This window comes from Balaenoptera ricei, chromosome 2 (genome assembly GCF_028023285.1).
Source record: "Balaenoptera ricei isolate mBalRic1 chromosome 2, mBalRic1.hap2, whole genome shotgun sequence".
NCBI lineage: Eukaryota > Metazoa > Chordata > Mammalia > Artiodactyla > Balaenopteridae > Balaenoptera > Balaenoptera ricei.
This window is the reverse complement of record NC_082640.1, coordinates 126,866,024-126,890,370: the sequence shown is the minus strand read 5'-3', so window position 1 is coordinate 126,890,370 and position 24,347 is coordinate 126,866,024. Positions and strand designations below refer to the sequence as shown.

General features: G+C 35.6%; 1 protein-coding gene across 12 annotated transcripts in view; it reads right to left on the bottom strand.

Annotated features, from left to right (window-relative positions):
- The window catches only part of MIPOL1 (mirror-image polydactyly 1), a 303,329-nt gene that overhangs the window by 46,639 nt on the left and 232,343 nt on the right, over positions 1-24,347 (bottom strand). For all 12 annotated transcript variants that reach the window (XM_059914124.1, XM_059914129.1, XM_059914121.1 and 9 more), the window contains one exon: positions 914-1,144. In XM_059914124.1, the coding sequence (XP_059770107.1) occupies positions 914-1,144 (231 nt within the window). The remainder of the gene's footprint in view (positions 1-913; positions 1,145-24,347) is intronic.

Below are 24,347 nucleotides of genomic sequence, written 5' to 3'. Positions count from 1 at the left end.
TGGGCTAGTAATCAAGATATAATTTCAGGGACGTTGAGGAAATGTTTGAGATGACTTATTTTCAAACAAAAAGTAGTGAGAAGTAAGAAACCTTGAAGTTAGCACTACTTTTTCATACTGTAAAACTGAAAAACAAAATTGTTAAGGAAGAAGGTACGTCTTAGAAATTGAATTCAATTAGGTGTGTGAATGATGTAATGCTGTTAACAATACATAAAAAAGGGCTCAGTTAAAATGACAAGTTCTATTACATTAAAGCTGCTTTAGAAAATTCTGCTACAGTGTTCAAGTCCCATAAATTATCAAGTGACTTCCTTGTCTGATAAGTTATTTGTTAATATTTTGCTATCTATCATTAAGGACTGACTGATTATGCAGCTTTATTTAAATTATAATAAAAATGCAAAGATTACTGAAAATAAATATAATCATGTACTGTGAAAAGCTGTATTGAATACTTCAGAAGAACAAAACAGAAAATTAATTTCACCGTACTGGATTCTATGTGCCTAGAGGTCTCAGATTGCAAGGTCATAGATGATTTCAGCTCAAGTAGGATTATTGTGAAGCTAAATGAGTACAGTTGGTAACTTGACCGTCTCTTCCCCTTGCTAATTACCTATTACCTATGAACTGATTTTAATCGTATGGCCTCCATGAACTCCTGAAGATCAATTATTCAATAAAAATGGTTTGCCCTAAATAGTAACCATGATTCCCAAGTAAATGACTTTTTGACCGCAAATATAGATATGACAGGCCGTCTAAAAAAGTTCATTTGGCTCAATCCACTTTTGTCTTAAACTATTAACAGCATAAATAATAAATAATATATTATTTAGTTGCCAAAAGAATGTGCTTTTGTTTTGTTTTGTTTCATGCTTTTGAAATAATGGAAGATCATTTTACTTACTTCTGAACTTTGTCATTGGCTGCTCGGGAGGCTTCTATGGTGTGCTGAAGCTCTAATTCCATGTTTGCTCGATCTGTCAGAGCTTGCTGCAGTTGGGTAGCTAGTTCGTCATTTTGTTGTTGAGTGATGGAAACAATGTTCTCTCTATTTTTTAAAGCTTCTTCATAGGTACTAAGGGTATGGTTAAACTGATCCTTCAGATTTTCTTCTTGGGATAAAGATTTGTGTAAACTGAGAAAATATAAAAATAAATAATTTAAACATAAATATGTAGGCTGACTGACCAATAATCTATTTAACAAAAATCTCCAGTTAGAAATACCCATTTCTAAAAATCAATAAAGACAACTTAAATGGGTAAATAAAAATAATTTTTATATCACAATATTATACTTGATAATTATCCATTTCTCTGCTTCTAGGCTGAAAGCTACCCAGACAAATGATTATCTTTGCTACCAAAGCATACAAAAAGATGCTGCAGGATGTTAATTTAATTATATCAGTGTAAATATTACATTCAATTCTCTTTAAAAGGAATAGCAAAGAATTGGAGAATAAAGTATCTCTAGGTAAATAAAAGAATATAATCTGACTGCAAAGAAGTGAGAAGTAAGAGAATGGGCATCAGTTTAGGAGATCCAGGGTCTATTCGGCTAACACGTAATGAGAATGAATGAGATTTGTACAAATACTGATCAGCCTTATACACAGCATTTTCTACTTGTCACAATTGAGATATAAATGAAGTTAAAATCACAAGTCAACCTGCACAGAAATAATATGTATTCAGATATATTTTCTTTTTGTTAATGAATCTTATGCCAAATACATCCACTCATTAAGTCATACAGAGAAACAGCATATAAATTAAGACTAAATTAATGCAGAAGAAAATGCAGACAAATAGAATCTTAAAATGCTAAAGGTCAGATCTTTGATATGTCATTACACCTACCACCTGAGGTTATTTTGAAATGGCACCAAGCACCTCACTCAATTAAATAAAGACATTTTGAAAATATAAATATTTAATAACAGGAAATTTAAAATCCACACAGGAGATGTTCTTTTTTTATTAAATAAGATCATTTCAGTATATGCATACAAAAGAAATGTCGATGGGAGACTTGAAGTAAAACACCCTAACTATATAATACAGATTGATAATGTTGAAAGAAAGTAATATAATTCTTAAAGCTGCAGAAAGCTAGTCAGGGAACTTTAACTCTGGCTGAATATCTAGTCTGGTACTTTACCTAAAACTTTTCAAACTAATTATAAATTTCTTCTTTTTGCTTAAATAGCCTATAAGCCTCTGTGGGGTGCTCACTTTGGAGAAGGTGTCACACAGAAATAAGATGGACTTGAGACAGGGATAGTTAGCATACCAAAAGAAATCATGTCAGAATTCAATTTAGTCCCTAAGAAGAGAGATGTTGCTAAACTGTGGTCAAGTGATTACTATATATGAAATAAGAATGGTGTATAGTGCCAGATTTGCAGAGTGCAGAGAAAGTTATCTTCCTTCGTGGTTTTCACCTTGTTATGTATCTAACCCTTATTTCATTCTTCTTGGTTCTTTCTACCAATCTATATGCTTAAAGACCCCTGTCTCTTGCTCATTTTCCTAATTCTTTCTCTGTTCTCTCATACTTTCTGCGTTCTTCCAACTTCCAATTTCTTTCAATCTACTCTCTTCGTTTACTTGAAACACCCAAGAAAGAAAGAAACTAAAAACAAACAAAACAAAAAAAACCTTTAAAAAGTCTATGCTCTTTACCTTTAAATATCAATTTCATTTTTTTTTCTTTAATTTTTTGGCTGTGCCACACAGCATGTGGGAAATCAGTTCCCCGACCAGGGATCGAACTTGCGTCCCCCCACATTGGAAGCCCGGAGTCTTAACCACTGGACCGCCAGGGAAGTCCCCAATTACATTTTAAATTACATAATTTGCACAAATCCAAAGTATTCAGCTTGACAAAATGTAAAGAATAAAACACAGAACAAACGCAGAACACTCCGGTCCTCCCAGTTGATCCCCTTTCCAAAGGTAATCACTAGTCCAACCTCTATCTAGATTAATACTGCCTGTTTTTGAACTTGTTGTCTGACTTAATATTTTGCTTAACATAAAGTTTCTGAGATTCATCCTGTTGTTGTATGTAGTTCATTGTTTTTTATTCTATGAAGTATTCCATTACATAAATACATAGCAACTTATTTAACCATTCCACTGTTGCTGCTATGAATACTTCCTGTATATGTCTTTTGATGGACCTAAGTACCCATTTCTTTTTGGCTTGTTTTTGGTTTTTTTCCCCAGCTTTATTGAGATATAACTGACATAAGTACTCATTTCTGGAGCAGAATTCCTCCATAGGGTGTATATATGTTCAGATTTAGTAGATACTGCAAAGTTTCCCGAAGTGGTCATACCAATTTATACTCCCATCAGCAATGGAGTTCCAGTTGCTCTATATGCACCCATGGGGTGGGATTGCGAGTCCTCTTAACTTCAGCCATTTTAATGGGGGTGCAGTGACATTTCATTCTCTTAATGTTGTCTTTTGATGAATGTAAGTTCTTAACTTTAATGAAATCTAATTTATTATTATTCCATTAATGGCAGTGCTTTTATGTGTCCAGTTAAAAAAATCATAGCCTGCCCTATTCTTTATATTTTAATCTTACATATATACTCCTCATTTATTATTTATTTATTTAAAAAGGGATTTTTATTTATTTATTTTTGGCTGCGTTGGGTCTTCGTTGCTGCACGTGGGCTTTCTCTAGCTGCGGCGAGCAGGGGCTACTCTTCATTGCAGTGTGTGGGCTTCAGTAGTTGTGGCACATGGGCTCAGTAGTTGTGGCTCGTGGGCTCCAGAGCGCAGGCTCAGCAGTTGTGGTGCACGGGCTTAGTTGCTCTGTGGCAGGTGGGATCTTCTGGACCAGGGCTTGAACCCGTGTCCCCTGCGTTGGCAGGCGGATTCTTAACCACTGTGCCACCAGGGAAGTCCTATGCTCTTCATTTAAAACTTGAAGTAGATCAGCATAGCTTGGGAATTCTGCATTTGTTTATGATACCTAAAACATTATCTAGTATATTATAACCAATTAAATATTAAGAATCAATGACTCAGTTTTTAAAATCACACCATTATTAAAATCAATATTATCCCCATTTAATCCCCTAATCATTCATCATTTACTAGTTTTCTACCATTTAGTCTTTTCCTTTTTTTGGCAAATTTATACTACCTGATTTTAATTTTTCTCTCAGATGGACCTGTAACTGGGACCCTTTATTCTCAAGCTCAAAAAGCTACTACTCATTCAAAATACTTTGGAAACCTTTAAATCCCCATCAAGTCTTTCTCAAACTGAAGCAGTAGCTGGAGTGATCTCTTAAAAAGATAAATCAGATAATGTCACTCAAAATCCTGCAATAGCACCTCATCAAACTCAGAATAAATCTCTGAAGATAACAAATTACATATTTTAACTCACTAAACCTCACAACAACTTAGGAAGGGAGTCCTATTAATATTACTTTTTTACTAATGAAGAAACTGAAACAAAGAGGTAAGTAATTTAATTAATCTCATACCCCTACCCTAGCAGAGCCAGAACTTGGACACACATCATAGACTCCTTCCTGGGCTGGAATCCTCCCCTACTTGCCATGGGCTACAAAGCCCTCTATCATCTGGCCTCTCTACCTACCACCTTTTAGCAGACATTCCATTTCTCAGGTACAGTAAGCTTTTCCTACTTGAAGCATTTCTTTGAAATGCCTTTCCCTCCATGCTTCTATGTGACCAACTCCTACTCATTCACTAGGTCTCAGCATAAATACTACTTTCTCAGATAAACCTTTTATGTCTCTTCAGTCTAAACTTTGATGTTCCCTCCTTGTTATTCTGTCTCATAGAACCTCTTTTCCTTCTTAGAACTTACAATACTTTGTAGTTTTTTTCAGTTTCATCATGTGATTTACCTCCCAATTCCAACATATTAAATTACATAGGGCAATTTTATTTATGGGAAGAATGCATTCATAAATTTAATAAATCAAAATGTATATAATTTAGGGAAATTTTCTTATAGGAATAAAAGTGAAGTAGAGGGGATATATTCCCAGCATGTATAAATCTATAACAACTGAAGTGTATTTTTGTTTTAGTGCTGCATTTTCCCTCAGAAAGCTCTTCCCTAAATTGACAAGAGGGCCACATTGTTCAGCTTTCTTCAGAGTCACATCACATTTAACCTCTGTGCAAAGTTGATTGAGATGCATTGATTTTCAGATGCATTTTTTTGTATAGCAGTGGCATTACAATTTAATGGCACTGAAATGACATTGTATGGGAAAATATTTTAAGTTATAGTAAGAATAAATTATAAAACAACAGAAAAGCTATTCAATCACTCTCAGAAATAGTGTGGCTCACACAATATTAACATAGGATGGTAATCATCCCTATTTATCATGAAGATAATGAAGTAATATAAAAAATTCAATTAACTCTTCCAGTTTTGAAATTATATAATTCTTAGTGAATTAATTTTTCTAATTTAGTATAGAAAGTGAGACTTTAAAAATATTTTTACTTAGTAATCTTTCATATAATCATAATTCGAATCCACATCAACTGTGACTACACATTATCTCTTAGGCGGCTCACCACATTGAGTCCAACAGCAGGCCAAGGTAGGAGATGCCATTCAATGGGTATTAGACCATTAAGTAGCCTGTAATAGATTCCTTTCTGTAGTGGTTTCTGTCTTCATTTCAGTGTCTCCTGGTCTGTTCCCTCATGACTGTGATCCTGACTATTTTCCTGATCTCTAACTCTCTGTACTGCCTCAGCCGAAAGTATCTCGGAATTTTCAGGTTTATGACCCACTTTTACATTTTGCTTTTAGATATTTATGTTCCCCTCAACTTGTGTTTACCTGCTTGTTGAACTCTCTCTCAACTGTAACGTCACACATGGATGCATCTTATTCTTGCAAACTACTACTTTTCCATCTATACCAAGTTTTGATGCTACTTTTGTTGGCTTCTTGTTTCTGTGATCAACTGTTTAAGTCCTTTCATGAGATCACTTTATTCACCATCCCACAATATGTACTTACACTTCTGTTTATGCTTCATTTATTTACAGTAATTGCTCAAGTATTCATGTGATCTATATATACTGTTTATTTTAATTGAATAAATATTCTTGGATTAAAAATTTAGAGATGAGGTGTCACAGTATAGGCAAATAGTTCTTTTTTTAAAAAATAATTAATTAATTAATTTATTTTTGGCTGCGTTGGGTTTTCGTTGCTGTGTGTGGGCTTTCTTTAGTTGTGGTGAGCGGGGGCTACTCTTCGTTGCGGTGCGCGGGCTTCTCATTGTGGTGGCTTCTCTTGTTGCAGAGCACGGGCTTTAGGCACGTGGGCTTCAGTAGCTGTGGTGTGCGGGCTCAGCAGTTGTGGCTCACAGGCTCTACAGTGCAGGATCAGTAGTTGTGGTGCACGGGCTTAGTTGCATGTGGGATCTTCCCGGACCAGGGCTTGAACCCATGTCCCCTGCATTGGCAGGCAGATTCTTAACCACTGTGTCACCAGGGAAGTCCCAGGCCAACAGTTCTTAACTAGGAGTAATTTTGTCCCTCAGGGACATCTTGTAACATCTGGAGACATTTTTCACTGTTACAACTGGAGGGGGGGGGATGCTACTAGCATTTAGTGAATAGAGGCCAGAGATGTTGCTAAACATCCTACACTGCAGAGGACAGACCCTCACAACGAAGAATTATCTAGTCTAATACATCAAGAATGCTAAATCTGGTAAATGAAAAGATGTCAGATTTGGACCTTGAAGAAGTAGATTCAAATTTCAGTCTTGCTGTTCACTCTGTCTGACCTTGGGAAAAATACTTTATACCTTTAAGTGTTAATTTCCTCAACTCTAAAACAATGAGAAAAATCTCACTGAGTTCACATGAGAACAAAATAAGGTGATCTACCTATGTGAAAATATCTAGCACAATATCTGGCAAAAAACAGGCATTCATACATTGTATAATCTTTTAAGAAATAATTTATTTCTAATTAATTCTGTGTAAGATCTCATACAATATTTAGATATTTTATAAGTAGTTTGATGAAAAACAACTGCCTGTTGCTACAGGTTTTTCATGAATTGGAAGAACTAAACTAGTTTTCCTAACCTTTATCACTTACTGATAATATTATTAAATCATTCCGAAAAAAAAAAAAAAAAAGAGGCAGGTTTGGCTTGTTTCACTGAATAAAAATAAATAAAGACAAAGCGAGTATGGAAAGCAGAAGTATGTGCTATGTTGTCCTCAGTATACATTTCCTGAAAGGACAGTGTCTGTTTTTACTTCCTGGTTTATTGCATGAATTAATTTGATCTGAGTTTCCGCCTTACTGTGATTGCCTTTTCTCAGAAGAACTTCTTTTAATATTTCTTTCAAGGCAGGTGTACTGGTGACAAATTCCCTCAGTCTTTGTTCGTCTAAGAAAGTCTTTATTTCTCCTTCACTTCTGGAGGACAATTTCACTGGATATAGAATTCTAGGTTTATGTCCCAAGTTTTAGTCTGACATTCAAGGTGCTCCAGAATTCTGTTCTAGTTTTCTTTTCAGACTTTTTCCTAACTATTCTATCAAAAACTTTTATTCTAGCCAAATGGAAATATAAACTGTTCTTTAAAAATGCCCTCACACTTTTCACTCTGGGATTATTGCTCACACTGTTGCCTCCACTTGGAATGCTCTTTCCCTATCCCTCTAAGCGCCCGATCACTACACTTCAAGATCCAGATGAACTGCCACAACCGTCAGGAAGTCACACTCCCATATCCTTCCCAAGGAGACACTACTTCCTCTAAGCTCCATACCCTTTCCATACCCCTTGTATTATATTCATCACTTTCTACTATCCTTTATAGCTACTTTATACTCGCTTTATCTTCCCTACTTTAGTCTAATGCTATTGAAGGAAGGGGCCATTTTTTACTCTTCTTTATTTCCTTCTAGGGCCTAGCACAGTGGCTTCTCTATAAGAGGCAGACAAAAAGTATTTACTGAACATTGTTGCTTAAATGCTCCATTCGAACAAGTGGGCTCTAGTATTATAGAAGAGTCACATCAGTTTTATTTCCCTTCCTTTTCTCCTTATCTTTATGTGCAGCCTCATATTCTCCACTGCTTCCCTCATCCACACTCCATTCCATTCCATTTTTGAGGAATATTTAAAAATTAACATTTTTGTTTTGAGATCATTACAAATTCACATGCAGTTGTAAGAAATAATACAGAAAGATCCCTCATGTCCTTTACCACTTTCCCCCAAAAGTAACATTTTGTAAAGTTATAGTATAATAGCACCACCAAGATATTGACATTGATACAGTCAACATACAAAACAGTTATATCACCACGAAGATGCCTCATATTTCCCTACTTCCTTACCACTCCTTCCCCTCCTTAAACCCTAAGAACCACTAATCTGTTTCCTATTTCTATAATGTCATTTCAAGAGGGTTATACAAATGGAAAGGTTTGGGGATTTTCTGTTTTCTCTCAGCATAGTTCTCTGAGGATTCATTCAGGTTATTGCATGTATCAATAATGGAATACGAGTTTTTTTGAGGAAATGGTCTGTTACTTCTAAATTGCCATTTTTATGCATGTAGAGTTGTTCATAGTAATCTCTTATTGTTTTTATCTCTACAAAGTCTATAGTGATATCCTATCATTCCTGATATTCATAATGTGTTTTCTCTCTGCTCTTATGTGCTTCTTTCTGTTCTTATTTTTAGTATTTTCTTCCTTCTGCTTGCTTTGCATTTATTTTTTTGTTCTCTTTCCACATTCTTGAGGTAGGACCTTAGATTGTTGATTTGATACACTTCCAATTTTCCTAATGTATGTATTTAGTGCTAAAAATTTCCCTCTCAGCACTGCCTTAGCTATGTCCCAGAAATTTTGCTATGCTGTACTTTTATTTTCATTCACTTTTATATATATTTTTAAATTTCCCTTGAGAATTCTTCATTGACTCATGGATTATTTAGAAATGTGTTGTTTAGTTCCCAAGTGTTTGGAGATTTGTTACATCTCCTTACCACATAAGGTAACAAAGGTTCCAGTGATTTAATGTGGGTATCTTTTGGGGGGGCCATTTTTGGCCTATTACAATTAATAAAATCAATAAACCTATAGCCAGGCTAACCAAGAAAAAAGAAAGAAGATAAAAATTACTAGTATCAGAAATGAAAGAGAGGTCATCACTACTGATCCCAGGGACATTAACAGGATAATAAAGTAATGTTATTAACAACTCTATGTCCACAAATTTAATAACTTAGATAGATAAAATGGACCAAATTCCTTGCAAGATACAAACTACCAAAATTCACACAGGAGAAACAGACAATCTGAATAAGCCTTTATCTATTAAATAAATTGAATCAATAGTCAATGCATTCCAAAAAAGAAAGCATGAGGCCCACAGGAGTTAATCAAACATTTAAGGAAGAAATGATACCAATTCTTTTTTTTTTTTTGATACCAATTCTTTAAAATCTCTTCCAGAAAGTAGAAACAGAGGAAATATTTCCTAATTCAATCTATGAGTCCAGCATTACCCTAATACCAAAACCAGATAAAGACATTATTAGAAAAGAAAACCTACAGAATATTATCTCTCATGTATATAGATGTAAAAATCCTCAACAAAATATTAGCAAATCAAACCCAAAAAAGTACATAAAGAATTATGCACTCCTATCCAGTAGGATTTCTTCTCGGTATAAAACATTACAAAATCAATTAATGTAGTCCATTACAAAACAATCTAAAGAAGACAAATCATTTGATCATACAATAAATGCAGAAGAAGCACTGGCAAATCTAATATCCATTCATGATAAAAACTCTCAGCTAAGTAGGAAGAGAGAAGAAATTTCTTAACTTGATATAGAACATCTACAAAAAAAACCCTACACCTAACATCATACTTAATGGTGAGAAATTAGATGCTTTCTCCCCAAAATCAGGGCCAAGACAAGGATATCTCCTCTCACCACTTCTGTTCAACACAGTACTGGATGTCCTAGCTAATGTAATAAGACAAGAAAATGAAATAAAATGTATACAGATTAAGAAGGAAAAAATAAAACTGTCTTCATTCACAGATGACATGATTGTCTATGTAGAAAATCTCAAAGACTCAATGAAAACAAAACAACAAAACTCCTGGAACTAATTAGTCACTATAACAAGGCTGCAGGATGTAAGGTTATTATAAAGTCAATTGCTTTCTTATGTTGCAGCAGTGAACAATTCCAATTTAAAATTAAAACATAATACCACTTATATTACCACTCTCCCCAATGAAATATTTAGATATAAATCTAACAAAATATGTATAGGATCTATATGAGGAAAACTCAGATGAAAGATATCAAAGGCCTAAATAAATGGAGAGATATTCCATGTGCATGAATAAAAAGACTCAATATTGTTAAGATGTCAATTCTTCCTAACTTGTTCTATAGATTCAATGCAATTCCAATCAAAAGTCCAGAAAATTATTTTGTACATATTGACAAACTGATTCTAAAGTTCATATGGCTAGGCAAAAGATCTAGGACAGCCAACTCAATATTGAGGGAGAACAAATATTGAGGGAGAACAAACAGAAGACTGACACCATCCAATTTCAGGACTTAAAGCTATAGCAATCAAGACAGCATTACACTGGCAAAAGAAGAGACAAACAGATCAATGGAAGAGAATAGAGAGCCTTGAAATAGATCCATACAACAATGGTCAACTGATCTCGACAAAAGAGCATAGGCAATTCAATGGACAAGGAATAGTCTTTTCTTTAACAAACTGTGCTGGAACAAACGGACATCCATACAAGAAAAGAAAATAATCTAGACCGAAAATTTACACCTTTCACAAAAAGTAACTAAAAATGTGTTATAGGCCTAAGGAGTAAAATGAAAAACTATATAACATCTAGAAGATAACATCAGAGAAAACTGAGGTGATCTTGGGTTTAATAATGAGTTTTTAGATACAACACCAACACCATGGATTTTTCATAACCCATGAAAAAAACAGATGTTAGACCTTATTAAAATTAAAAACATATGCTGCAAGACACACTGTTAAAAGAATGAAAAGACAATCCACAGACTGAAGAAAATCTTTGAAAAATACATATCTGATAAAGGACTAGTATGCAAAATATACAAAGAACTCTTAAACTGCAACAATAAGAAAATAAACCTCAATTAAAAAATAGACAAAAGAAGCAGATATATCACCAAAGAAGAAATACAGATGGCATATAAACATACAAAAAGAGGCTCAACATCATATGCTACCAGGGAATTGCAAATTAAAACAATGAGATACCACTATACCTATTGGAATAGCTAAATCCAGAAAAGTAGTAACACGAAATTTTGGTGAGGATGTGGAGCAACAGGAACTCTTGTTTATTGGTAGTGGGAATGCAAAACAGTACAAGTACTTTGAAAGACAGTTTGGCAGTTTCTTACAAAGCTACACATAATCTTACCATATGATACACTGATCGTGCTCCTAAGTGTTTACCCAATAGTAATGAAAACCTATGTCTACGCAACAACTTGAACGTGAGTGTTTATAGCAGCTTTATTCATAATTTCCCCAAACTGGAAGCAACCAAGATATCTTTCAATAGGCAAATATATAAACAAACTGTGGTACATCCATACAATGGGATATCATTTACTGATAAAAAAAATGAGCTATCAAGCTGTGAAAACACATGGAGGAAACTTAAATGCATATTACTTAGTGAAAGAAGCCAGTCTGAAAGGCTATATACTGCATGATTCCAACTATATGACACTGTGGAAAAGGCGAAACTACAGACACAGTAGAAAGGTCAGTAGTTGCCAAAGGTTCAGGGGGAGGCAGAGGCGGATAAAAAGGCAAAAGCACATGGTTGTTTTTTAAGTGCTGTGACACTATTCTATATGAAACTGTAACAGTGAGTACATGCTGTTTTGCATTTTTCAAAACCCACAGAACGGTACAACACAAGGAGTGAGCCTTAATGTAAACTATGGACTTTAGGTAATGATAATGTATCAATATGGTTTCACTAACTGTAACAAATGTGCCATGCCAACACAAGATATTAATAATGGGGAAACTACGTGTGGGAGGAGGTATATGAGAACTCTGTATTATCTCAATTTTACTGTAAATCTAAACTGTTCTAATAAATAAAGTCTATTAAATCCCACCCTCCCAAGACACACACACATACACACACACACACACACAGTAGTAATGAAGGTTGACTAACCATAAGTCCAGTAGGAATCAAAAGTGACATCAGATAGAAAAGAGGGCAAGCATAGCCAGCCATGGCATAAGAGCCAAATCAGACCTAATCACACCTGAATTTAGCTATGTCTGTTATAAGTTATAAATTGAAGCATCTCCACAGGAGGGCTTATCAGGTAGGGTAAACCCTACCTGTGATCAGGTGTCATATTTATGTAGACACTAGATAACAAGCTGTTGGAAATAGTGTAGAAGAAATCCCTGCACAATGTAGAAGACTGGACTCAGTCACCTCTAGGTATAAGTGAGCTCACAATGCTGAGGCCTAGTTAAATGCCAGATATCATAATTTGTCATCCTAATTCTACTGAAATGGGTACTCCATCTAAGAACAGTCACACAAAGGAAGAGTGTCACCCGCATAAGGGTCAGTTCTAGACAAAAAGATTTTTGAGGAGCTTGGCACACACTCTCATTAGCCAATTTCTTAGCAGATGGCTGAGAAGTTTGCTCAGCTACTGAAAACTATGTCCCATACCATCTGCATGAATAAATGATTTTACTAAAAATGTAAAAACCTCAAATAACCAACTGTTCGTTTTTAAAAAATTTATTATTTATTTATTTATTTTATTTTTCGCTGCATTGGGTCTTTGTTGCTGCGCGTGGGCTTTCTCTAGTTGCAGCGAGCAGGGGCTACTCTTCATTGCGGTGCGCAGGCTTCTCGTTGCAGAGCACGGGCTCTAGGCCCGTGGGCTCAGTAGTTGTGCCGCACAGGCTTAGTTGCTCCGTGACACGTGGGATCTTCCCGGACCAGGGCTCAAACCTGTGTCCCCTGCATTGGCAGGTGGATTCTTAACCACTGCGCCGCCAGAGAAACCCTAAGCAACTGTTCTTACATAGGGTAAATATTTTTCAATTTTATTAGTGATCCTAAGTGACTCACTTAGGAAAAGTAAATAAAGTCCTATTAGATATATAGTTTTATTTCACATTATATAAAGCTTAGGATAAGCACTGATGCTGACCTCAGCTATGAGGTTTAAATAAATTCATTTTATGAGACCATTACAAACGCACAGTGCTTGATACACAGCTGTTGCTGTACAGTTATTTGGTTAATTGAATTGTTGAATAGGGTTCAGTCGGTATGCATACTGGAAGCATGTGCTTTGTTTTACTTGGAATTGGGTGGTGGCATGGTGACACGTCAGGCCCTGCTTCCCTTCCTCATGTAAATGAATGACTACTGTGTTCTGGGCACTTTGCTAGAGCTAGAGCTAGAGTAGTGACTAAACACACATTTCAAATTATTTTAAGTGCTATAAAGGAAGGGATGTGACATTTGAGTTGAAATTTAAAGGTAAGAGTAGGTATTAACTAGAAGAGAGGTGAAGGAAGCATTTCAGGCACAGGGAAGAACATGTGCCAAGGCCTTATAATAAGAGAAAGGATGGCTGATGAGCTCAATGAAGCCCAGTTACAACCAGTGTTCGTATCAGTGAACAAGTGGTTGGGTCTAGATCATAGAGGGCCTTTTTGGAACATGAGGACCAAACAGGAATTTGGTCTTTTTCTTAAGGCAAATGAGAAGCTGCTAAAGGATTTTAAAGAGAGGGGAACAAGACTTGCCTTTGAAAACAATTGCTCTGCTCTGGCCAGGGGGTGTTTTGTGTCTCTTCATCATCTTATACGACAAACAGCCTCCAACCACTAAGATGTACCTTGCTCCTTCTCTGAGTGGAATTTCAAGAGAGCATGGAACTATATACTGAGGCTTAAATCTAGGAAATAAAATTCTAGAACTCACCTTTTATTTATTTTCTTGGGTCAGATATTCCACTTATGAAGATTTTTTGTTTTGTTTTGTTTTCTGCCAGGGATTCTGACTAAGTTCAAAGGTATGCTAGTCTGGTCTAAAAGATGGGATTTCTCTTGGACCTAGTTTGGGATCATCTCATTTAGAATCAAATTGTCTGTGCTTGTTGTCTTCACCTCAAATTCTATCCAAGGTTCTGCCATCTGCTCTGTCCACAACAGCTCCAAAAAAGATCTTGTTGCTCAGTATAAAAGACATTTTTCAATCTTTATGTTATAGGACCTATCAGAAGCCAATTCTTTCTGGAAATGCCTTCTTTCCCTGCTTTCTATGAAAATACACTTCTGGTTTTCTGCTTCATCAAAAGTATTTCTTGATGCTTCTTAATCTCCTTTGGAGGCTTGTTTTCCTTTACCCATCCCTTAACTGTTGGTGTCTTCTCATTCTAGCCACTCTCCCTTGATTTCAACCCAGTCCCATGGCTTCACTCAATCATTTATTTCACTAATGACTCCTAACTTGGAAGTCTTTCTCTCCAGATCAGATTTCTATCCTGAGCACCAGATCTACACAACTACCTAGTAGACACCTTCACTTGACCATCCTGCAAATATCTACAACTCAGTATGTCTAAAACGAAACTCATGATCTCATTTTATATCCTTCTACTAATCAGCCCTTTCTTTCCCTCCCTTCTCACTGGGCATCACTTTCTACTCAGTGTTCACGCTCAAAACCTATGCATCATCCTTGACATCCATTTCTCACCTAAAAATCTAATCAATCCTTTTGATTGATCAATCTAATTAATCCCTTGCATCTTTCTAGTATTCTTTTCAGCTCCATTACCATTATCATAATTTAGAGTGCCTGCTACTATTTTCTTAAGTGGATTACTTCAATAGTCTTCAATTGCTCTTTGCCTTGAGTGAGTTTTCTAAAGCACAAATATGAATGTATGACTACCTGGATTAAAACTCTTCAATGACTCCTCACTGCTCTGAGGATAAAGTCCAAATTCCTTAAGCATCCTTTACAAAGCTCTTCATGCTTCTCTATCCAGCTCATTTCTCTTTATTCATCTATTTACCTCTATACTCAAGCCAGGATGAACAAATTTCATATCCCCTAGAACACTGACCTTATCCTCTTTTACTTAACTAGCCCCTACTCATCCTTTAGATCTCAGCATGGATATGAGTTTCTCTAAGAAATCTGACCTGTTGTCCAGATTAGGTGATCCTCTCATGTGTTCCTATAGTACTCTGACCTTCCAACTGGATAGATGTTAAGCGATTTTTTTTTTCACCATTTGATCTCTAGTGCCCAGAAAAGGATTTAATAAATATTTGTGGAACTGATTAATTAATTACTGGTTCCATAGGCTTGCTTCATGTGGTTCTTAATTTTTTTAATGTTTTAATGGTTGACTAGAATCTCTGTGATTGGTTATGTGCCCTGCAGAATATAAACTATGGATATGTAGTACTGGTCTGTAGTTAACTGATGTGGCTTCCAGGTTGATTGCTTTGTGAACACTAAGAGTAATAAAAAGCCTAAGATTTAAAGAGAAAATGAAAGAAAGAAAAGTAAGCAAAAATAACTCCAATGAATTATTCTCTTCTGGAAGGAGATTTTACATTGACTCTCATTAACTATGGCACCATTGTGGATTTCAGCAGTTTTCCTGGAATACTAGAAACAAGTGCTACTGGACTCCCCCCTGGTGGATGAATGAACATTTGCTTGTAGTGAAATAATCCTTGAAAGGAGTCATTCATTCAATAAATATTTACTGAGCAACTAGACATATATAGCACCAAGTACAAATTAAATGCTTGAGGATACAACAGTAACCAAAGCAGATAAAAACGTCTGATCTTATAGAGGTTTTGCTCACTACTCTATCTTTAGTGCCTGGAAGAACTGCTTAATATTTGTAAATTGATTAATTAACGTTACTTAAGGCCTGCTTCTAATCTGAATCATTCTGTACTTCCTTACATCTTGATAGCCTTCCATTCTAGATATGGGATTGCATGGCAGATGCATAGAGAAGGAAGAAGGAGAGCTGTAACACAATCCTCCTGGGGGTAACCTCTACACCTCTCCTATTTTCCTTTATATCTCTGATTTAAAAATCATTTTTAGGGACTTCCCTGATGGTCCAGTGGCTAAGACTCCGTGCTCCCAATGCAGGGGGCCTGGGTTTGCTCCCTGGTCAGGGAACTAGATCCCACATGCCGCAACTGAAAGATCGTGTATGCTGCAACTAAAGATCCCACATGGATCAACTAAAGATCCCGCAAGCCACAAGAAGATCCTGCATGCGGCAATGAAGATCCAGCATGCCGCAACTAAGACCCGACACAGCCAAAAAAATAAATAATTAATTAATTTAAAAAAAATCATTTTTACCATAATTTAGTGTAATCAACAAATGCCAGCTTGTGAAATTTAAAGCAGGTCTCTTTATAGTGAATAGAGTTATAAGAAATTATCTTTTATCAGAATTTTGTTGATGATTTTGGCTATGGTAATTGTAGAGAAATGTTACTCACACACACCAGAATGATTCCTTACTTTTTAGGAAATTACACATGTGCTATATACATCTTATTTAAAAGGAAATCAATCTGTTAATTATTTTGTTATATTTTTTAGCAGTTGCTCTGTATAATATGTGAAAATTGAAGACATGAATAAAATCAGTCCAAACTTCTATCAGACTACTTTATCTACATATTTTAGGGATTATGAAGATAAAAGTCAGGTTATTGTTTCTTTGAGAGCTAAAGAACTCAGTGAAGCATTCATTCAGGTTTCTTCAGAAGGGAATACTTGGTTTATCAGCAGTCTGATAACACTAAAACATGCCTTATATCACATTTACAGGCATCAGAATTCTTTCAAAAAAATGCAGCTAATAATCAGGATGAATGTCATTTACTTTTGTTTTGGTCTCCAGGAAATATTGTTTACTTTGCTTTAAAATTTATGTGAGTCATTTTGGTTATATGCCTTTTTTAATTAGGTTGAAGGAAGCAATCACTGGGGAGAAAGCGGAAATCAATTCTGATCTGATATTGATAGCTACTGTGCTGTAAACTGTGTGTCCTTTCTAATTAAATGTAAACATGTTCAGTTCTAAAGTCCAGCAGCAATGACAACAGTCGCTAGGAAAGATTGCCTAAGTACTTACTGCTCAACTGATCTGCTTGGCCTTTATTTCTTTCATAGTTGTGCTTGTGCAATCATTGCTGGGGTGAACGCTGGTTGTAACTGACTTTTTTTAGGTCATCTTCAGAGAAAATATTTGACAAGAATGTAGAGTGCTCTGTAATACCTAAAGTTATTTATTAACTATGTCCTTCTGATAGCTAATCAATGGCATTGCACAGAGTCAAATTTGTTACGCCAAACTGCCCCCCTGCCCAAAGCCGAGTCTTGGTAAATATTTAATGGCAGTAGAGGTGTTTTGCTAGTTATCAACTGATATGTTAAAGGACTCTTAAAAGCAACTTTATCTTGCTTTCCCTTCCATAAATGATTTGCTCAGCAATATAGTGTGTAGGTGTAAAAGCATCTGGCTTTCATTTTACTGAGTATCTTGCTCAGAAAAAGACCAAGTAAGAATAAACATGAAAAAATACTCATTTTAATCAGTACTCTGTCACCTAAACATAAGAGGGGAAAACAAACCACCAACAAACTTCTCTCCTTGGTAAAATGCCAACTCAAAGCATAAAACAACCCAGCCCCTTTCACTGTACTAAACACTACACCAGACTTATTCAAAATCCATTGTACAGCCGCTGTCATCAGGAAATGTTATAAAGTTTCTGTTGCTACAGAGTTGCTACGTGCTCTGTAAAGATCAGAAGACGTCTGGATTTTTGCTTTTTATTCAACACAGTAAATGTTGGGTTTTACATCTTTACCTTTTTAATTACTGAATTTTAGGCCCTCTTGTTTCACTTACTCTAACTCCTGGCTGGGCAGGAAAAAATGGCAGTTTTATTTTTTAAATATGGAAGGAATCTCTTCAGACTTAAGTTTTATTAGAATACTTGATAACTGTTTAGAACCTTTCTAGAAATTAGGCTGATTTAAAATTTTTTTCACTTACTTAATTCTTATAGATTTTAAAGGAAGTTAACACATTTTTTATTCTGGCATGCCCATCAGTCTAAAAATTTAACACTAAATTGACTACTCAATACTGTCTTATGAAGTATGAATTTTAATAGCCTAAATCTAGAAGGTCACAAAATTATTCTCCTAAATATCAAATAAGAATGGGTGGCTCAAAGCATTGTACTGAATTAATGGCCCTTTATGATGCATCCTACATCAAAAGGGTTTTCTTTATTGAAAATAAAGAAAAAAGTGTGAAAGTAAAAAGTTTAAGTTCTCAGAATGGAAAAATATTACAAATGTGCCAGATCTGAGGTGGAAACACTGGATTTCACAATCCTTGCATGATCTGTTTATTTACTTTGTGGTGGTCTGAAAGGAATGTTTATACATTTTTTTGCCTGACATGGCTAGTGTATAGAAGAGAAATAGCCGTCTACTATCAGTGACATATGAATTTTTAAGATATTACTGATGGGCCAATTGCTATGAAGGCAAGGTTTCTCAATTTTTCCTAAAATTCTTTCTAAGAGTTATTTAATAATATGGTGCTTTGAGAGAGCAAGGTACCATACTCCAACTTTAAAAGGAGTTTCATTTTGTACATTGCTGACCTCTGTATATTAAAGTTTAGAAAGATGGCATAGAATATGTATGTTTTTAAATAAGTATTTCTGGTTTATGTCTCTTGAAGACATGTCTATATTCATTTTGATATCTGATATTTTATGTGATATAATGGTATTTCCCTACTTCTCAAAATTTGGCCAGGGACCCAGGTCAGACCAGAACTAGGGGCAGGCCAGCAGGTACATGTCTGGGGCCTCAATTTTAAATGGTCACAAAAACCTCACCGCAATAAATTTAAAATATGGGGGTCATTAACTCATGTTGCACAGGTAACCAATTACTCATGTAAATGAAAAAATGTAAATTGGGGTACTGCTGCTAAATAGATGGGTACCTCAACTGGAAATTTAAAACAATTTTTTTTGCTGTCTCTGATATACAATTACATATTATAATGTATGACAAATCACATCAACTACACTTTACCAGCCAGCTAACTTCTGAAACCACATAATATGGGGTGTGATGCCATAGGTGGTTTAGTTCTAATATGTTTCTTCAGAAACTGTCTGGTTTGGGAAGTTGCAAAAGACAAATAGAAGAAGCTATGGCAGTACATAGTAGGGCCACCTAGCCCAGATTGACTGAGAGGTAGGCAGGAGCTTCTTAGACGACATGATGTCTAATCTGAGGTTTGAAAAAGGAATAGGAGTTGTTCAATCAAACAAAGGTATATAAAGGATGTTGTAGCTAAAGAAGGTCATGTGTATCAGCATGGTGGTACGAGAAAAGCTTTGCTGAAAATTCTTAACTCATTATAGACTTGCAAATATGTCCAGTCCTAAATAGAAACTTTCAGATCTTTGTAAAGTAGGGGAGGGAGAGGAGATTATTTTAAGAGGGAAAGAGAGTGTTCTCTTACTTCCAAGTATCTTCTGAAACTAAGAGACAGGATAACTGATGCTCTGATTGCTGTAAGGTCAATGTGTGGCAACTCTTTGGTCTGGTTGAGGATATGCTCATTTTTACTGTCATCACTCATTCATTTAACAAATATTTACAGAACATCTACTTTGTGCTAGACATAGCTCTAGGCATTATGGATAGAGTAATGAATGAAACAGACCAAGATCCCTACTCTTCTGAAATTTTTCAGAATGAAGTTTACTTGGCTTTATTTAGCAAAGACCCACCTGGCAGGTGAGGTCCCTTCCTGGAGACCTAACATACAGCCCTAGTCTGAGAGGCTCTCATCTCTCACCTGTTTTCCACTCTATCCTCTACATCAAGACTCCCAGATACCAATTCTTTGGTTTTTAAAACTAATGCTTTATTTCAAATCTTGTATATATTCTCATGGTGAGTCCTCTTTTTATATTATATGTATCTCTGGAATAGATTTTCTGTCAACAAAGTATATCTTGCTATAATATGTCCTTTTTAATAGTAAAGGTATATTTGAATATTATGCAAACACCAAAAAGAATATTAGTTACAATTTTAAAGAACAATTCAATTGTAAAAACAGTTCCTTGAAGGTAGCCTGTAAAGTGAGTTTTCATATATCCATGTTTATTTTCCAAAAGATTTGATATTCTTATAAGAAAAAACATTAGAATGAACTGAAATATTTTGATAATCAGAAAAGGTCTGAAATCATTAATACTAGATTTTGTAGTATTCAACATCCATCTATATTCTGGTAATCACTGCCTGTAAGAGGTTTACTTTGAGGAGAGACAAATATAACTTCTAGGTCTCTTAGAAGTAAATCATCAAAACAAACAAACCAACCAATCCAACAAACTGACAGTTAAATGATATAGCAGGGAAATTTCTACTGTCCTTACAGTCCAATATTTAGCTAGCTTTGGATTGAAATAGTGGATTAGGACAAGATGTACTGCTGCTGAGCTTATTGTAACAAAGAATGTTAGGCTCCTTTCAATAAGCAAGGTTGTATTTCCTTTATCTGAAAAATTCGTAGCTGCAACATGCTTGTTTTTCATTTAATAAGTTCCTATTGTGGGTATGTATAGAACTTATCTGTAATACAAATATAAACATGGGCCCAACTATAATTTGTTCTTCACTTGGGGAATATGTATCTGACCTTGTTCACTACTCAAGAAAATATCTGCTAATTGAAAGGTAGATTCAACTAGGAAAAAATATAAAAAAGACTGATTTGGATGGGTAAAGGACTGAAAGCTGGACTTCAGTTTATTTATTTTATTCAGTTTGTTCCTGCTATGGGTATGGTAAATTCATAAATAAAGAGCTACCAATATTAATATAATATAGAAGAAACCTATATTTTCATCTACATGAGACAGGGCTTCTGCAATAATACTGTCAGCATATATTACTTTTTTTTGTAACTTATTGAAACATATTGCAAAACAGAATACAATAACAAATGATTATTTTAACGAGAAAATTACATATATATGGATTAAATCTGATTTGGTAAACATGAATTTACCAAATTTGAGCTATTAAAGGGATCACTCACAACACAATAAAATAAATTTTAAAACTTAAAAACACGTAGTTTTCAAGAATAAGACATTTCTAAAAGTGTACCCATTTCAAAAATATCTGAGCATCTATAATATACCAAATACACTACTAGCCCAAGTGTTACAAACTGAATAAGAGTACGTCTGCCCTTAAGAAATTAAAAGTGCAGTTGAGAAGACAGATAATTATACTACAAACAGAGCAGAAGCAGACCTAATTTGGCTGGTGAATGGGAGGTGAGGATGGTAGTAGGTCATTTAGAAGAGAACAATCCCTAAAAAAAAAAAAAAGTAAGCAAAAGCCTACTGGTGAATCAACTATACTCCAATAAAAACTTAAAAAAGAACAAAGCACACTGGTGAGAAAAAGAACAGCATGTGGGCAACTGTAAGCAGTCTGTTGTGGATGGGGTCTCAACTAGATGGCAGCAAGAGGGCAAAGATGACACTGAAGAGGCAGTCATGGGGGAGATCCTGAGGAGCCCTGAAAACTATGACATTATCCTGTGGGAATGGAGGACTATTACTGAAAGGCTTTAAGGAGGGAAATGGCAGCCACGAGTGGGGAATGGACCCGAAGACAGCAAAACTGGCTGCAGAGAAATTATTTAGGGGGCTATGCCAGTAGTTCAAGTGAGATATAATGAGGGTCTGAATAGGGTATTGGTAACCATGATTGAAGAGAGAAAACAGATTCAAGAAGTATTTAAGAAGGGAAATAGATGAATTTGTTGACTCAGGCATTTAGAAGGAAGAGCAGTTTTTTAAATAAAGTTGCTGCCTTCAGTTTCAGACATTCTGAGTTGGGGTGCCCATGAAGTATCATCTGGAAATGTCCAGCAGATAGTTTTCATACATAGACTGAAGCTAAAGAGAAAAGTCTAGGCTGTGTATCTGCATTTGGGAATCATTAGCATACAGGTGGGGGTTAAAATCAGAGGAATAAGTAGAGGCAGTCCAGGGAAAAGATTTCTAAAATAATTATTATCACAAACAATGAAAAAAATTGCTGAGAGACAGTTATAATAAAAATAATAGACTTTTTTTTCCAGGAGAGACAGTGTCTTTTTTCCTGATATTCTAAGTGAAATAATAATAAAAAATATTTATCAGCTACCTCCTACGTGCTCAGTATTGAGAGAAATAAGAGAAATTTAAGACTTATTCCCTAGTTAACACTGCCAATACTTTATTTCTCACATAGATTCATATATAGATGCTTCTTCCGCTAGCTTTCGTATCACAACAGAGTACTTTACATTTTCATTCTGTTATTATCTTGGGACACTTTTGTTATCCTTTGCCAGCAACAGGATCAAAAGCAGTGACTAAGAGGTGAAAAGAGCATGGAGTTGGGCTTCCCTGGTGGCGCAGTGGTTGAGAATCTGCCTGCTAATGCAGGGGACACGGGTTCGAGCCCTGGTCTGGGAAGATCCCACATGCCGCGGAGCGGCTGGGCCCGTGAGCCACAACTGCTGAGCCTGCGCGTCTGGAGCCTGTGCCCCGCAACGGGAGGGGCCGCGATAGTGAAAGGCCCGCGCACCGCGATGAGGAGCGGTCCCCGCACCGCGATGAAGAGTGGCCCCCACTTGCCGTAACTAGAGAAAGCCCTCGCACGAACCGAAGACCCAACACAGCGAAGAATAAATAAATAAATAAATAAAGTAGCTATAAAAAAAAAAACTGTAAAAAAAAAAAAAAAAAAAAGAGCATGGAGTTTGTGGTCAAAGGCCCTGGGCTCTTCCATTTACAATGTATGCTTTTGGGCAAATTACTTAACTGAATTTTAGATTCCTCAATTTTAAGACAGACAATTTGCTTACTTCACACAGTTATTATGAGGATCAACTTAGATTATGATTATGAAAGAACTCTGCCAAAAGTAAATCTCTATGTAAGTATTAGCTAACACCATCACTACACCTCTGTGGTAGACTACCTAGACAGCATGGGAAGTGAGGAGTGGAAGATCCACATCAAGGTTGGCAAAGAAAACTGGCCCTGTAGAAGGCCAAACCTGGGAAGCACCCTGAAGCCTATAATCCAGTAGGAGTGAGACCTGGGGCTATGAGCATTGTTCTGGTCAGAGAGCATGGAGTCATGAAGAGCCAGCAGACAAAACACAAGGTGCCTTGGATCAGCAGGTATTTATACTGGGGCAACTGTATGACCTAGTGTGGAAATATCTTATGTTATTTATTCTAGGTCATAGCTAACTAGAAACATTTTCCAGATTCTGATAACTGGCTGTTGAAAAAACTCTCTTGATTATAACAGTGTTTGAAAGCATCTCTTTAAAAATAACAGAATTCTTCAAATCACACATACATGAAAAAAAATCTGGGATTCTGGCCTAAATGACAGACATTCAAACCTTGAATTTTGGGGAAAGGAAAAGAAAGTGATGATACTATTGAGTAACATCAGTATTCACCAGTGGAATAATTCTGACTAAAGACCCTAGACAATTTCAATAATTAAGAGGTAACACTGCATATGCAAAGAACACTGGATTTGGTTAGAATACCTTGGTTCTAAACTCTATCCTTGTCACTAACAAGCCACGATACCTTGGCTGATCCTGTTTAACTTTTCTAGGACTGATTCCAAATCTGTAGATAAAAATGAAAATGATGCCTATTGTTTTACTGAGTGCTTTCAGTGTTTTAGGCACTCATTTGGGCATTTTACGTACGTTATACCTAATTTGTACAATAATGCTGAAAGGTAGTTATTATTTCCATTTAAAATGAGAAACTGGAGGCTAAAGAGGCTAAGTAATTTACCCAAGCTAGTAAATGGCTGAGTAGGGTTCCAATCACAATATATATTCTTCCAAAAATTATGTCATTTTTGTTTTTTAAAATATGATTTTCTCAGGACTCTTTCAGCCTTAATATTTTATAAGACCAATGTTTAATCAAGTAAAACGAGTGCAAGTACACATTCTAAGTTCTTTTATGTAGGATATCAAAGATTAGTTATGGGATCCAAAGAAAACT